Consider the following 17794-nt stretch of genomic DNA (forward strand, 5'->3'; position numbering starts at 1 on the left):
CAGCCTCCTAAATACTGTTTAAGAACCTGCAATGTGGACAAACCAAATTCTTTTTATTCTTTAAAACCCATCTCTTTGATGGAGGCTCCCTACTTTCTGCTGTTGCCTCTGAATCCCTATTATTTTAGACAAAATAGCTTTAGACTATATTAGAAATTATATAATAAAGAGTTGCAAGTTTCTGTCTCCCTGTCAGCGCCCCCACCTCCCATGGCCTCCCAGAACCATGACCCGCAGCAGCTCTTTAAGGAGTGGGACGTCCCCCAGTGTGGGCGCCAACAACCCGTGGGCAAGAGGCTCCTACAGGAGCTGGAGACTCTTAGGAAGTCTAGGGACAAGGGAATTTCTGCTTACCCTGAATCAGACTTTTCCAAACGGGTGGGGACCATCCACGGAGCAGTGGGAACAGTCGGTGAAGACCTGAAGTCTCTAACCCCGCAGTTCCAGGGAGCCTTCCATCCCAGCGCGTGCGCAGTGAAGCCCCTCAGCCCTGTACCAGGGTCACGTGGACGCCAGGGTCACGTGGGCCTAGACACCTCGGAGGGCAAGTGGGCTTACCTGTGTGACGTCAGGACCACCTGCTCTCCGTGCAGAGCCGGCTAGAGCCCAGCCTCGACAGCTCTCTAAACACACATGCTGGTAAGTTCTAGAAACACCCACAACCTTTAAGAAGTACCTGCAAGAAAGTGTAGTTAGAGCAGGTCTCCCTCCAAGAACCCTGAACGCAGCTGTCCAGCCTCTCACTGTGTTGTCTTATTATATTTTTCTTAGGTCTGTCTTTTCCTTGATTTCTGTACAGGACTGTATCTCAAGCCGTGGTACCATTTTTGTTTCTGTTTTTTAAATGAAATCTCTGGTTGAGCCCTTGTAAAGAACACATTAAATATATTTGGGTTTTTTTAATTTTAAAAAAGAAATTGTGTAATGAAGTATACATATTAAAACCTTAGCAGTAACTGTTTCCAGGCCAACAAAGGAAAAAGTGGGGCGGGCGTTTGAAACACTTAATCAATTCAGTCCCCAAATGGAAAATATGTAGTAAAGAAAAAGAAGGATTGAACGAAAAGAGGCTAAATTACCACTTGCACACAATATGATTGGCTACGTACAAAATTTAAGAGACTCTGAATACAAGAATATCATGTATTCCCTTAGAACTAATCAATTAGAATGAAGAACAGGGTTGAGCAAAGGTGCTGAATTCAACCAAATTTATACAATAGCATTCTTATATACCAGCCTACCAATAAGAAAAGATGAAAATATATTACTCACGAAAGAATCAAAAAGTCTTAGGAACCTAAACGAAAACCTAACATCCCATGTACGAACCTTTATTGAGAAATTTACAAAAGTATCTTGAAGGATATAAAAGACGAATGAAAGAATTACACAGTAAACTGGCAACCCCTCAGGACTGTTCCTCAGAGGCAACCAATGCCCCCTCTTTCCAGAGCTAATATCTTCACTGTTTAGAGCCAGCCTAGGAAATCACTGGATCATTGAAACCTGGCACTTCCTCCCCGCATGTCCTTCAACCCAACCCCAATGGCCATTATAGGGGAGGAAAAATTTCTTTTTCCTTTTACCCTTCTAGGTTCTCAAGCTGGGGCCCTGTAAAATTAAATTGACAAGACAGATTAAAAAGAGAAAAATAGAAGTTTATTAGCGTGTACATCACACATACACATGGAAGTACATAGTAACCCAAAAGGATACTTAGAATTGGGGCGTATATAGCATGTTAATAAAAGAACAGTACATTTGTAGAGGACAAGACAAAGGAAAAGGGTTATCAGCTTTCAAGGTGGCAACAGTGGGAAGGTAAATATATAGCAGAAACTAATAGAAAAAAGATCAGTGTGCAAGTCCATCTCAGTGCCAAATTTCCTCCCTCTTCATGGGCATACAACTTTCTTGGAAGAGGAGATTTACGGCAGTTCTCATTTTTCAGAAGTTTTTGCCTTTAGTCAGATAAAGGAAGCTCTGGGAACATGTCTTTCTGTGTTTGTTGATTCTCATTTACCTCCCTATAACCCTCATGCCAAACAGCATATTTCAGGTGGCATATTCTGGTCCCCTGTACCAGCAGAATGGGAACTAAAAATCCTACTGCTCTGTTGCTGTACCTTTATCAATTCAGATTCTTGCCTCTCACACACACGGGGCTAAGTAAATCTTGCTGATTCTGCTCTAAGCTTAACAAGCTCTCAAGGCCGGGTCTGTGATGATTTATACACTGACAACTTTAAATGTTCCCTAGCATTTCTGTTTTTTCAACCAGAAGATCTCTATAGGCTTTTTCTCCATGCAAATTTAATTGGATATTAGACAAAGTAACAACCATGAAGTTGTAGGAAGGCCATTCAAAGCAAGGCCAAGTTCCTCCAAAACGCATCTTTGAGGGGCGGGGGGGTGCATTTAAATTATCACTGCATTTTTCCTCACTTACCAAATTAGGACAAAGTGCTTTTGGTGTTAGCAAAAATGCCACCAAAATCCTGGGTGATTTTCAGTGGTAAGACAGACATTTCAGGAGAGAACATTCTTTTCTCTCTTGTCATGAAGAAATGGAAACTTTCCAGTTACCCTAGTGAGGGAAGGAAGCTCTTCTGACCAAGTTCTCACAAGTCATTGCTTATTACAACTTTCAATTCATGCATCAAACGTATATTTAGTGAAGGTCCCTCTACCAAAATAGCCCAAAGCTAAACTCAAGTCCCCAGGAGAAATGTAAAGTCCATAATCGACAATGAAATGCTTACTGTCTTTTCTAACTGCTTGGGGACAATATTCCAAGCTTTGCTAGAATTGAAGCTTTTTACCTGGAACCCAGTTAAAGGGAGGCATTGATCAGAACAATCAATGGAGGTCTTTGCTTCCCCTTCTCCCACCTTTCAGGTCTCCCATCTTATGAGTTAATTGGGAAAGTAATATATAGAAACATGAAAGTTTATAAAGCATATGCATACTAAATAATGACATAAGACAACAATATAATAGAAACCACAAGATAATATAATGGGCCAGAAACTTAATATTCATAGGAGGAAGAGATCTTTGTGGGTTGGTATATAGGTGGAGGTGTTGGAAATTCAAGTGGTTGCAAAAAGTCCAGAAAGTGCAGGCAAAGTATCAGAGAGAACTGTTCTTAAAGGGGCAGGTAATGACCCCTCCCCCAAATAATTGAGGAAATACTTTGGGGAACTTTGGTTTATCCCCAAGAATGGGTAAGCCCCCCTGCTTTTTAATGCGTAGAGGCCAGGAGTGCTAACCCTCCCGTGATACCCACGAAGTGCCTCACACTAGGGAGAATTGTTCCTCCCCAAACTCCACCAGCACCTCTCAGTTGAGAAACATTACAGAATCAAAACGAAAAGTTCTAGGAATGAGAGTTTACATTTTAGACAATAACAAGCAAGCCATTAAATGTTTTGGAGTGAATAGATAACTCTTACCCACTCACCTCCCCCAAAAGTATAAATCATCCCAAAAAAGTTTGTGGAAAACTGCACGATTTTTGTCTGCGGTAAACCAACAGTGAATCACCATCTAAAGACCCTAAGGGTTCAGGCCAACAACTGTCTCCTTAAATCCATGGTTACCAATATCTTTTAGCTTATACCTTTAATTAACATATTTAATGTACTATGATTACTGTTTAAAAATACAGAAAAGTTAAAAATTAAGACAAAAAGTGAATAGACATTTCTAACTTTCTCTTGACACCTTGCAGAATCTAGATCTACAAATTGACTTTCTTCTTTAGGCAGGGATGGCAAAGACCTCGCAGTGGCTTCAGAGGGCAGCTAGGGATTCCCCAGCAGGGTGTAATCTGGCCCAGTTCGAGAAGTACTCGAGACCCTGCCTGGTGGGCTGAAGAAATTAAAACTTCAGTGACCATAGGTAGATTGCCCATGGCAAGACAAAAATGTTTCTTTTGAAATTCATGTGCTAAGAGTTGAGTTAATCATGACTGTAGTCCATGGCATATGATCATGATAAGCTGGCATGAGGCTCCTCTATTGCTTTTGTTCTTATAAAATCTGTATTTTTATATATAAGGAGTTTTATTTTAGATAAATGGTATTACTTTGTTACTTAATATGATGTGCTTTTATAATCTATACATGTTGCACCTGTATACCTATTCTATGACTTTTAAGTGATGCAAAGCACCCCACAGAGTATAACCACATTTTACCTTTCCACTCCTCCAGTAAAAGACTTCCAAACTGCCTCCATCTCCCCAGAGAAGGAAACCAGAATACGCCACCCCAGAAAGATACCTCTTTAACATAAAAATTATTTTCAGCTGAAGGCAATTAAGAAGCGGCAAACACAGAAGAGTCCCCTTTTCTGCCTAAAATTAAGATAAATTCTCCTTTCACTGAAGGAAGACTCTTAATCAGCCCAGAGACCCCACCAGAGAAACCTGCAAACAAATCTTCCTCCATTAGTTTCCTCCCATCTGTTTACCTTCCCATACTTTTCCATCCTTGGAAACCTAAAACTGCTTTCCTGTCATTTATCACAAATGTATTGTCCTTTGTTAAAGATGCTATATAAGAAAAAATTTTAAGCTACCACTTTGAGTCCCTTTTCATTTAGTTGTCTCCAGTGTGATATGCGCTGCACACAATGGTTTTTCTCTTGTTAATATTTTTGTTAAAGAGTGACAGCTGAAAGCCTAAGACGGGTAGAGGTAAAGTTTTGCCCCCCTCTCCATCATCCATTTCAAACAACACAACAACACACCCTGCTGCAGGTCCCCTCTACTTTGTAATTGAAAGGGATGTTCCTGGGTCATAGGGTAAAATGATATATATCTCAACTACAGGTGGAGGTGAGGAGTGGAGAAGGTGTTACTTTAGTAATTATTATGAAAAAGTAATTATTATGAACAACATGAAGTATTATGAAGAGCGATCAGTTGTTTGAGAAATTCCACATGGTGAGTCCAGTAGGATGGAGAACATGCAGCCATTTGCAGTGCACGAAGACGTGAGGAAGAGAGAGCAAAAACAAGTGGGACACGGAGAAAGGGAAAAATACTATTAAGGTAAAGAGAAACAATCGACACTGAAAAAGGGACTATAGTAACAAGGAAGAGCATAGTGCACAAAATTGTCCCTTCAAACCAGCATTCCTCTAAGACCTAGGAGAGAAGCCCCCCTGTGCTGAGCCCTGAACTTTAGAGGCCCCCATCTGACCCTCCTCCTTCCACACCCCACCTCACAGAGATAGGGACCAAGGTGATGTGCCCACCTATGGGCTGTGTCTCTACTTCTATATAATGCTTGGGGTATACGGACCCTGAAATTCCTGTCCCAGTGTTCCTAATTCCAATTTCAGGTCCTGCTTGGTCCTCTCCTCTGATCCAGCTGTCTGAGAGACAACCACTGCATATCCATGGGCCCAGGAGATGGGCAAGGGGAGCTGTTGCAATGTGTGCAGATAGATCTGGGACTTAATGGCTGGTGTGTCCTTCTACTTTCACGGGAGACCCTGTTTCAGGACAGAGTCAGACATGGAAAGATGAGGAGGACAGGCTATGAGCCAGAGGTTGGAGGGGATGTGAGAGCCTGACCTTCTGGCTTCACATTCCTTTGAGGAACTTGAAAGGGAAATGCTGGTAGGGGTTCGCAGTGTTGATGGCAATTTGTGGTAAGAGGTAACTTGGATAGGACAAGGGAGATGAAGAGAAATCTTGAAGATGCAATACTCGGGACCTTCACAAGGTAGCTGGATGGTGGGGCAAAGGTGGAGGTAAGAGATGGGTCAACAGTCCAGTCATGGGAAGGATAATGGAGTCTCTGCTGCATAAAGAGAAAGAGACACTCAGGGAGGTCTAGAAGCAAGCATGCGCTAGCCAACAAATGAAGGAGAAATCCCTTCCCCGCCTCCTCCTACCCTGGCCCAGCGGCCGCTGCCCCTGAGCCTTTCTGGAGAGAATCATGCTCTTTGGCAAATATTGTATTCATTTTCACTTGCACTGCTCACAGTTATTTGTTATGAATTGTTGCTTTACACATAGTTTTGAACTTTTCACTATGAAGGTATATTTTCCAATCTAGAAGTATACAACGTATTTATTTAAAAGCTTGTTGGTTTGATTTATATAAAATTGGAAGTTTGTTGGTCTTATTTGATTATATTGATTTATATTTATAAATGCTTGTAGTATAAGCATTTAGACATATAGTACATAGGCCTCCATTTGTACTCTCACCTGGACCCTGCAAATATAAAATGAGAATGTCCAACCATTCTTCTCTGTGAGAAGTCAACTGCCAGGTGTGAGTATCTATGATGGGCCAGGCACTGGGCTTCACGTGTGTCAATTGACTTAAACCTCTCAGCAACTTTATGAGGTTAAACAGACATAAGAACAAATTGAGGACCACAGAGGTTAAAATGTTCAGCCAAGATCACATAGCTAATAGGCAAGGACCTGGAACTCCAACAAAATTCTTTCCAACCACAAAGCATTTTCTTTCCACTAGATTGTGCCTCAGTTTAATCCAGTGCTGAGATGTAGGTGCAATGGCAGCTTAGTTGCTCTTTACTTTTGTTTTCATTTAGCATGGGGAAAATGAACCGACGACTGCCTCCTAATCCAAACAGTCTCCTTAGAGAGACCCAGATTCTACGAGCTTGTCTTTTCCAAGCTCCTCGTCATAGTAATGAGAGGCCTTCCCAAGGTTCCCAAGGTGCTCCTTTGGAAACACAATTTAGCTTCTGGGAAGACCAACAGATAGTCTTTCAATGCAACAAATCAGGGGGAAAAAACCTGCTCCTCACTCAAAAATAAAACGAAGGAAAAAAAAACTGCTGGAGAGGGAGCTGTGCTCTGAAGTTGTGTGTGTGTGTGTGTGTGTGTGTGTGTGTGTGTGTGTGTGTGAGAGAGAGAGAGAGAGAGAGAGAGAGAGAGAGAGAGAGAGAGGTGTTCCTTTTACTGGTTTGAATAACCAGCAAAAGCCAAGTTTGTGATTCATACTTTTTTTGTTTGTTTTTTTATGAATCACTAACCAATTCCTTCTGCTGATAAATATCAGAGCCCTCTTAAGAGTTTTATCATTCATATTTAAAAAGTCCCTCCGGGACTTCCCTGGTGGTCCAGTGGTGAAGACTCCACGCTTCTATTGCAGGTGGAAGGGGGATCCCTGGTTGGAGAACTAAGATCCCTCACCCAAAAAAAGCAGTCCCTTCTGCTTTTAGATCCACTAAAAAATGTAACTGTCAAAGAAATGGACCCATTTCCCTATTACTTATGTTATCTTTCAAAATCACATATCTGGTCATATTACTCTCCTACTTTAAAATGCTTCAGTGGCTTCAAGTACCTATTAGATCAACTCTAAATTTTCCATCACGGTATTCAAGGCCTTTTAATATTTGAATCAAGCAAATTACTTCATCTTCAGTTCCTGCCATTTCCTTCATGATCTATCTATTAAAATATGTCAAAAATAGATGCCATGCCCCAAACAGGCCTCACCATTTCACACCACGTGCTTATACTGAGGCCCCCGTCCTCTTCCCTGTGCCTTGAAATTGTATTTATTCTTCAAGATCCATTTCAGAATAACCTCTACTAAAGCCTTCTCCAGCTATATCCTAGACAAGTAATTACCAAAGTTTTGAAATACAGACACTATTCATAGAAAAACATAAGGGAGTCCTAATATGAGATTGCTCACTTTTACTTCACCAAGTAAGATCACACACATATATACATACATACATATCGTAATATATAGGACAAGTTAGAAACAAAAAGGAAGAATATAATCTCAGTATAAATGAGTTTTTCAAGTTCATGAATTTTGTTTTATAAAAATTTCACTCATTTGGTTTTTCTTTTTTTAATGTAGTTTATTTATTTATTTATTTATTTATTTATTTATTTGGTTGTGTTAGGTCTTTGTTGCTGCGCACAGGCTTTCTCTAGTTGTAGTGAGCAGGGGCTACTCTTTGTTGCAGTGCAAAGGCTTCTCAGTGCGGTGGCTTCTCTTGTTGTGGAGCACAGGCTCTAGGCACCCAGGCTTCAGTAGTTTCAGCACACAGACCCTAGAATATTCAGGCTTCAGTAGTTGTGGTGTGTGGGCTCAGTAGTTGTAGCACACGGGCTTGGTTGCTCTGTGGCATGTGGGATCTTCCCAGACCAAGGATGGAACACGTGTACCCTGCATTGGCAGTTGGATTCTCAACCACTGTGCCACCAGCGAAGTCCTTCATTTGGTTTTTCTTAATTTTCTCACTTTGCCACAGGAAAACAAACCAAAAAAAAAAAAAGCCATGGACTTGCATTTGGGAACCACTGTCCTAGACTGTGGGGAGAATTGATTGTTCCATTGGTTGCCTTCTAATACTTTGTACAGATTTGCTATATTGAGTTGTAACTATCTCACTGAATCTCACCCTCTTCTCACTGATTTTTAAATTTTTTAGTGTAGGAATTATTATTGTTATTATTATTAATAATATTATCATCATCATTCTCTATATTCCAAACACCTGGTACATAATAGGGGCTCAATAAATGTCTGTTAAATTATTTATACAAATGTGGAAGGGATGCCAAGACAGACTAGCTAAAATTCACTGACTGATTACAATCTCAGGTTCTTATGCTGCACATAGAACATAGAGCCAACTTTCCAGGAAACACATAAACTCTCACATGGAAATCTAGGGTTCTTGCAAAGAAATAAAGGAGTAGTTGTTGGCTCAAATGTCCACTATACTCTGTACAAGTGATAATTTTCTGAAGATGTAAGTATCCTCAAAAACCTTAGTACTTTCACAAATATACTCATAGATGTTTTAAAATCTCTCTCTTTCAAAAGAAGAAAACCATACCCTCCCAAGACTCTTATCCCATCCCCACATTATTCTTTCTTTAACAAAGTGGAATTTAAAGATCTCTTCTAGAAAAAGATGGATGATGATAAAGGAGCTGTTTCAGGAACTGACCCAGAAAGTAATGATTAATTACATTCTTGCAGGCTGAACTGTCCAATGTACTAGAGGGCATCATCTTTCTTCCAGCTTCTAAAGAGGCCAAGAGTTTCTTTGCCTGTGGCAGTGAGATATGAATGGAAGGTTAGTCACTTGATCCCTCCATAGAAGCAATAATTCACTGCCCCCAAGATGAGCTTTCCAAAGGAGCACGTTTGAGGGACTGTAGAAAACCAATCCACTCATCTAAAATGGACAGATTCTTAGAAGCTGTTGTAATGGAAGCCTGCTTTTACCTGAAAAATTCAGATCAGCTGCCCATATAGATTAAATTCCCCTGATGAATACTTCAGATGAACTATCATGATCTAAGAAATGACAAAGTTTATAATGTTAAAGGGATAGTAAGACTCAATTTTATTTGTTATAGAGTTTTTAGTTAACTGAGATTTCTCTCAGAAATTTAATTACCCTTGAAGTAAACTGTCGTAGTAATTGCCCCAGTGAATTGTCTTTTGGTATCCATGCCCACTGGGTATTACACACATACATATACACATTGACTTTGAGCTTGGCCATATGACTTGCTTTGGCCAATGGAACATTATCAAACAACACAACAGAGGCTTGGAAAGTGCTTGACTATTGGGAACTATTCCACCACCATAGTGGAAAAGCTCTTGGAGTATGGGAGAGCATATGGAGTAGTAGTTCTTTTGGGCTAAGCTCTGGACACAACCCCCAAGTTCCAGTCCAACTGCACACCTCAGTAGTTATCTAACAAAGGCAAATTTGTTCCTCTCCTCTCCCAGATCACGTGTCTTACACTTGCTGTAATTCCTAATGTGTCCTAAGCACACAGTCTGAATCAGTTTCCACACAATCATCCTTCCTCCTGTTCATTTCTCTCTTCTCCTCCATCTTAAGTTTTTTCTTCACTTGCTTCTTTTTGGTAGCACATTTATCCAACCTGGTCTTCAGTTTTACCTCCTCAAATTCCTCATCCTCCATCTGTATTGGAACGACTTACTAAAATTCTTTTTTTTAGTTATAAAGTAAGGATATGATTAAGTGAGTCTGACCTCAAATAGAAGTATACACTGAGTATATACAGAGGGGAGGATTTTGTACTTTATTATAAAATTTATTTATGATTCTAAGACTAAGTTTTGTTAAGAATAAAATTAACAGAATTGGCCTTCAGAATATTAGCCTTAAATCTACCTCACAGAGAGATTGCCAAAAAACAAACAATAATGGCTCTACAATATTTAAAAATTTAAGGGTAGAAGAATGGTAGTAGCTCCAGAAAAACTAAAAACACTTCATTGTTTTGGCAACATTCTTGAAAAAACAACAACAACAAAAATTGCAGGGTCATGAAAAAAGAACCTAATTCTCTAAAATTAATGGCAGTCATGTTTCCCACTAAGCAAACTCACTAGAAATAGCACCGTCTGAACAGTGGAAAAAAACTTTTTACTGAGTTTCTGAACTTAGTTTCTGAGAAAACTGATGTGCACAAAGCTCTGGAGGACACCTTGAGATTTCTCTTCACTATACAAGTCTTATAAAAAGAAACCAGTGAGTAAGTAAAGAGATGGCAGGGACAGAGCACAGATCTCTATGCCCATTACCCACCACATCCATAAGGGAAAGAAGTTGGGAGCAGACACCTAATCACATAGCCATACATACCGGGAAACATCTGGGGAGTGAAAGTTCCAGAGATGGTCAGGGATGTGTCCATTCATTTAGCAATGTTTCATGAGAACCCTTTAAGTGTAAGGCACTGCCATGCTGAGCAGGGAAGGAGATGAAAGCTATTTCAGATGAATACTCTATCCTTTATAATTTTCTAATCTGACATAAAAGAAAAATAGGATAAAACGTCGCATCAAAGTCCCACATGAATAACACAGTAAAAAGTTAAAAACATCTAGCAGATAAAAAAATTTTTTTAATTTTTTAAAAACCCAACTCTGGTTAAAGAAATAAGCACAAGTTTATTACTAGCATTCCCTTACTCCAGGCCAGAAATTCCCCGAAGAAAGTCAAGTTTTCTTAAATGCTTAGTCAGAAAATGAGCAGCAGCCCCAAACCCTTATATCTCCCCATTTACATCTTCAGCACAAAACAAAAGAAGGGCATTCTCAGTTTTGGAAACAAGACGTGTTTGCCAGGCCATACCTCCTCATGGGCATCTACAGAGTGAGGTGTTTTGTTAAGGAAGCAGCTCCCTGCTTCAGTAGCTGGTCACAACTGGCCACCAAAAAATACCATTGTCATTTTCTTGGATCTCCTGGAAAGTCAATAAAATCCAGAGCTGCAAAACCCAATTGAACATCATCAAACTGCCAGGAATTGCCTACCGTGATGGGACCTGAAACCCCCACCAGCCAGCGAGGCTCAGCCTTGGCTCCTCCAGCCCACAGCTGGTGCCTGCTGGACACTGCGTTTCACTTGCCAGGGTTCCTGCCTGCACAGTGATAATCACAGCATAGTTTAGAGTATCTCTAAACCTATCCTGTCCTGGATTTTGTGAGACTAAGATTTTTAAGCTGCCAAGTACCTTCCCTTCTCATGCTGCTCATTTGATGCGAACATTTCATGTAAGCTAATTTCAGTAAAACCATAGAACCACTAGCGCTGTCTTAAATAGGAATTTACTACAGACTTGCTTTTCTTTGCGTTTTCCTGGGTGTTCATAGTCTCTGCCCTGCCCTGTACAACTTGGGTAAATGGGTATAATTTCTCCCCCTTAATCATCACACAGCAAGTCTCCAAATCCAAGCATAAAATGGTGGCTCCTCAGAGGCAATAACATGCAATTAGATGTCTGCAGTTTTGCATATTCCAAGCAAGCAATTTAAAATGTCAAATACTGAGCCATTTCTTTGTACTCCATAAAAAGACTCCCCCTGACTCCCCCAGACAACCCATTTGCAGAATTGCTAGTAAATCAACATAATTTGTTTTCCCTGAGACTGTGTTTTGCTAGGGATACCTCCTCCAAAACTGCTGAAGCTGCTGCAATTATATGAAATTATTGCATCTCATAATAAGGAACTTCCCTATAATTGGTCATGCAAATGAGGGACAATAATACATATATAATTTAGACAGTCTGACTGTTGTTCCCAAGTTAGTTTAATTTCGTCAGTTGCCTTTGCTGCACAAAACCCCAGAATTCTACAATTTAGCAGATATGAGATATCCCAGGGACACACATTTTGCCTGTGCAAATTCAAATATTTGGTATATAATTCATGTTAAATATTTGCAGTATTTAAATGCAAATACACCATCACTGTGATGTCTGTCACTGCAGAATGGAGAATAATTAGACTTCATTTTAAAGCAGTTGACAGCTTTTCCAAAAGTATCACAGAAAGCCTGCAGGCAAGTTAGTAATATCCAAGCCCACACACCTGGCACCACCAAAGAAAGTGGATGAGAGCCCAAGGTGGGGCCCTTTGAGATGCTCTTTCCCTGGAAGCGAGAGCTACCCTAAGGCTCACCCTTGAACTACTTCGGTTTACAGGTATGGAAATAGCCTTGGTCAAAGAATGTCACTGAAATGTAAAAAGCCAGTTTATTCTGGTGGCAAAAAAGACATTTCAAAGAAACCCAAGAACCGTGGTGGCTCCTAGTAGAGCTTTGTGATTGACTAGATCTATGATCACCGTAAAGTCAATTTTCTTCTTCAATACTCCATTTCCTCAAGTACAAAATGAAGAAATTGAGTTACATGATCTCTATGCTATCCTTTCACTACAACATATTATGAATCTGCTTATGATAAATGTTTGCTATTACACAGAAGTTTCCTATGAAGTTGTGGCAAAAACATGGCCTTAAGACTGACAGGTCAGGGGCTGAATCCCAGTTTTAAGGTGTTAGCTGCATGAGTTTGTACAAGGCACCAGCTCTCTGAACCTTAGCTTTTTCATCTGTAAGATGAATTTTGGAGACGGGGGAGATTAAGTGTTTACCTGGTATATAGTTATCATAAAACACTTAGCCTACACTCAAGAATAATTAAGACAACCATAGGCAAGGTTGTGAAGTGAGTTGAGGTTGCCTAGAGCCCCTTCTCCCTGCATTTTCTATTTTTCTTTAAACTTACACCCCTACCTTTATGCTGTTTCCTTCTTCCAAACATGATTACCAAACCACACTATGATTAGGGAGATACAATGTATTAGCAGTATTTATACACAACATGCTAAGAGCATATTATCTAGATTTAGGCATATCTGGGTTCAAATCCTGATTCAATGCTTCACTAGCCATGTGACCCTAGGCAAGTTAATTCATTTCTCCATGTCTTAAGTTCTCTGTCAGTAAAATGAGGATAATGCTAATATCTACCTGTACATAGTTATTGTAAAGACTAAGACATTCATGACATGCTTAGTATTATGTTAGATAAAGTAAGCATCTAATAAACAATGGTTCTGGTTATATTTATTCTTTCATCCTGTTAATAGCTAAAGTTTAGCTTATAAATAAATAAAAATTTTCTATCTTTACACAGAAACTTGAAGCACACTTCCCCTCTCCTGCCTAACTGATTTATAAAAATTCGTTGCAGTCTTTACATTCTAGCTTTTTCAGTTTCACTTTGTTCTTTTGAGCCCTACATGTACTTCCCTTACTCACTTCCAGCTTTCTGCAGAGAAATAAAGGCAGTCACTCCAGTCCTGCTTGCCTAGGATTCCACCCTCAAATTTCCAGCATCACTAGTTCCTTCTCATTCATTCCTCTGTGCATCCAATCATGCAACAGTCTTTGAATGAGTACCTCTTTGCCAGTCTTGGTTAGGAGCTGGGAATACAAAAATAGCAGAGACTGCCTTCAAGCAGGTAACTGTAGAATGGATAGAAGAGACATATTTGAGAGACATTAAGGCAGCAACATCAACAGGACTTGAGACTGATGGATGTGGCAGACTGCAAGCAAAGTTCACTCTTAAATTCCTCCCCAAATTCTTTTAAAAGGTTTTGTATGAATATGCTTTTGTCTGCAGATTCTCCTCTGCTAAGCACCACCATAAGGTAGATTATGCAACATCAAGAATATTAATGTAATGGGGAGACTTTTTTTTTAACTTCTGGAAATTCACCCACACACATGTATTTTCTTGGAAACAAATTTTCCACTAGCTGAAATAGGCAGAAACTGACTCAGGGAAAGGAAAGTTGAAGTACTTTAACTACACACATGCTTAATAATTTGATTTGGGACCTTCGGAGGCTTTAAGAACAATTTGTCATCTCAAAGTTGTGAAGGTTTTTTAAGTGCCAGGGCTCTACTGATGGAAAATACAAAATAGAACCATTAAATATGCTTTACTCTGCAAAGGAAAGCAAAGGCTATTTTGGAATCACATAGTTGAGTCAACAAGTCAACTAAATTTAAATGGCTGTGCAAAAATAATGTAAAAAATTGACAGTTAGGAGATGACTTACTTATTGCTTCCTTATAAGGCATATAAGGAAAGGGGTGGGGATTCTCAGACCCAGAAAAGTGAGGATGGGAAAGTAAAGAAAGGAAATGCTTATATTGGAAAATCAATGGCTCCTAGCAACATGGTGGCAGTCCAGAGCCAGGAGAAAAAAGTCGGTAGGGGGTCCATATGTTGCACATGGATAGACCCCAGAAGCAGCAATATGTGTGTACAGGTTTGTTTTCCTTTTCTGCAGTATAATCCACCTCTCTCGCCCTCCTTGTTGCCCTGAAACTCAGTAAAGGCTGTTTAAAACACTTTGTGTCCTTTAGGTGAGGAACATTTAAAGGTAGGGTTGTATCCATGCACAGGGTGAAGAGGAGCAGGGAAGCAGCTCAACAATGTGGAAAAGTTTTCTGGAGGTAGCAAAAAAAAAAAAATGTCAGAGAAGCCCAGAGCAGTGGTTCGAAGGGAAGCATGGTCAATAAAGAAGGCCCAGCATTCCCTGGGATCCTCAGAAACCTTTGGAAGGGGGATTCGACTTCCTAAGCTCATAAGAGCTGCTGACTCAGATTATTGTTATGTGGATATTAAAAGATAGAGGTAACTCAAATACTAGAGATCTTGGGGAAATTTGTACACAAGGAAAGTTCTTACAGAAGAAAACGAGCTAGGTTTATGAGAGAAGGTCGGAATGCAATCCACTGCATACTGAACTAAATTCACTAAACAGGGCATAAGCAGAAACTCAAAGGTACCCAAATCCCAAGCCCCCTCCCCCAAGAGAGTGTTTTGGAGTCTTTAAACTATGAAGTTTAAACATAAAGTATAAAAGCATGGCTGAAAGAGTCTATGAGAAGAAAGTCAGCAAAGCTCAGCAATGCTAGTCAGGGGCTTCACCTGCTTATTTCTTTACCAGTGACATCCCTCAGAGATGCGTGATGACTTCCCATTCCCAGAGAGCCCTATTAAAGAATGACAGAAACCCAAATGACTTGCCAACTCTTCTGCTAAATGTGTTGTAAGATGGGAAATCTGGTACTTCTCTTCATAACCTTCTCCAGTTTTTAAATCATTTACAGTCAAAAAGCTCTTATTATCAAACCAATTATCTCTTACAGCCATTCTAGCTCAACTTGTCTTCCTCTGGAGATGAAGAGACACTAGCCAGCATTCTCTCTGTACTTCTTTACGGTGATGACTAAAGAATTACACGGTGACCCCTTCTCATTTTCTTAAACAGGCTAGATAGCATCATTAATTTTGCCTCATGGGACCATTTCTCCAATTCATCCCTTTCACAATTTCTACTGTTCTAGCCTCTCTGGTTTTCTGCACTTTCACTTTAAATTAAAAAGCAAACCAGAAAGTTTAGGAACAATAAAAAGTAGACTAAGAAGACACATGACTTCAGTTTCATATCACAGTTGCACTGATGGCACACAAATTTTGAAACTTTCTTTAAAATGTCACTGTTCACTCAATTTTGGAAATCTATATCAACTGTATGAATCTGCTGTGTGCTGAAATGGTGAAATTTTCAATTCTGTTCAACAGTGTTCTGCTCTATAAAAAACTTTCTCAAACACTTAATTTAAAAGTCCAGTTATTAAAGGAGATGCTCAGGGAATTCACGAAATATGGCTAAAAGTTAACTTTGACATTGAAAACATAGTTATTGTCTGCCAAAGGTACTTTTTTTTTTTTTTTAATCATTATTAGGTCATTAAGGACCTCCATCTGCCTGATCTAATGACATTTTCTGACCTCATCTTACTGGACCCCTCACCAGCCATCCTCAAAGGAATCCTTCTTTGAAATATGCTCTCCCCTTCACTTGTGCAACTCACACTCTGGGTTTTCCTCTTCCCTTTCTACTATTTCTCCTCACTCTCTTTGGCCTACTCCTCCTCTTCCTCTTCCTCACTTCTAATTCCTAACATTTTTTAGAGTCATCTTGGGCCATCTTCTCTTCTTTTGAAGCACTCTCAGTACCCTCTATGGTTTTAATTACCATGTATAAATCAAAGACTCCCAACATGTAATTTCAGTCCAGACCCTTACTTGAGGCTCCATGAAAATATACCTAACTTACTCATCAATAGCTCTAACAAGCAATTCCCAACTCTTTATGTCTAGGACTGAATATATGATTACTCACTTCCCCACTGCTCACTCCTACACCTGAGAAACCTGTTTGTTGTGCTCCCTATATTTCCTAGCTCAATAGTTGCTCTTGTAAGAAATCTATTGCCATCACTAATACCTTCTCTCCTTCATCCTGCACATCCAATCACTCACCCACCTCTACTTCCTAGACTTCTCAAATGCATGTATTTTGACTTTCATTGCTCCTTCCTTTATCCCAGCCACTACCTCCTCTCTCCTGGACTTCTGAAAAACTTCCTAACTGGTTTCCCAACCCTATTTTTATCATCTCCAATAAATTCTTCACCTTGAAATTGGGGTGATATTTTAAAATACAAAGGTCACAATGTCACTCCCCTGTTTAACATTCTCCAGTGGATTTCTATTACACTTAGTATGAAAGATCAGAAATCTTTAACATTGCCTGTAAGATCTGGTCCTGCCTGATCTGCCTTCTGCCTGTTTTCTAACATGAACTCTTACTAACCTCCTTCTTTCTACATCACAGCCACACTGGTCATATTTCAATTCCTCAGATGTATCAGGCTCTTTCCCATCTCACAGCCTCCATGTCCATAGCTCCCTCTGCTTGAGATGCTTGAAAATGCTTGAAATGCTTGAAATGCTTGAAATGCTTGAATGCTTTCCCACCTATTTTTCTGATTACTCTCACTCTTGCTTAATGTGTTAGCTTGAATAAATGTCTCTTCCCCTGAAAAGTATCTTTTGATCCCTGCACTGAGCGTGGCAAGGACAAGAGTGCCCACCACATATGCTCCCAAATCTTTCCAGGAATTCCTGATATAGGATAGGGTTTTGTGACTAGCTTCAGTCCACAGACTGGGGTGATGACATCATTCTCATCTGAAGGATTTACAACTGGGTAGAACATCTCCATATACTTTCTCTTGTTTATGTAGCTGAAAGCAGAGAACTTCATAATGGTAGATTTGTAAGAGTGCAACATGAGTGATAGATAAAACTTTGTAGAGTTAAGCCAGTGAAATCTTGGGATTTTTCACCAGAACATAGCGCAGCCCAGCTGATTAATAGTCTGTTAGATCCCCTGGTATCCAGTCTCATATTATCTTGTACTCTTATATCCCTGGCATCTTGAACAATTTTTGACATCTAATAGGCTCTGGAAAATATTTTTAAGTAAATAAGTGAGTAAAATCCCAGAGTGTACAGATTGAGAATGATTTCCTTTCAAAGAGATAAAAAAGATTT

General features: G+C 39.8%; 1 protein-coding gene across 1 annotated transcript; it reads left to right on the forward strand.

Annotated features, from left to right (window-relative positions):
• The first annotated feature begins 210 nt into the window (after positions 1-210).
• On the forward strand, positions 211-603 carry LOC130844032 (ubiquitin-conjugating enzyme E2 C-like). Its single transcript, XM_057720001.1, has one exon. The coding sequence runs from the start codon at positions 211-213 to the stop codon at positions 601-603; it is 393 nt and encodes a 130-aa protein (XP_057575984.1).
• The last annotated feature ends 17191 nt before the right edge of the window (positions 604-17794 follow it).

Source organism: Hippopotamus amphibius, chromosome 1 (genome assembly GCF_030028045.1).
Source record: "Hippopotamus amphibius kiboko isolate mHipAmp2 chromosome 1, mHipAmp2.hap2, whole genome shotgun sequence".
NCBI lineage: Eukaryota > Metazoa > Chordata > Mammalia > Artiodactyla > Hippopotamidae > Hippopotamus > Hippopotamus amphibius.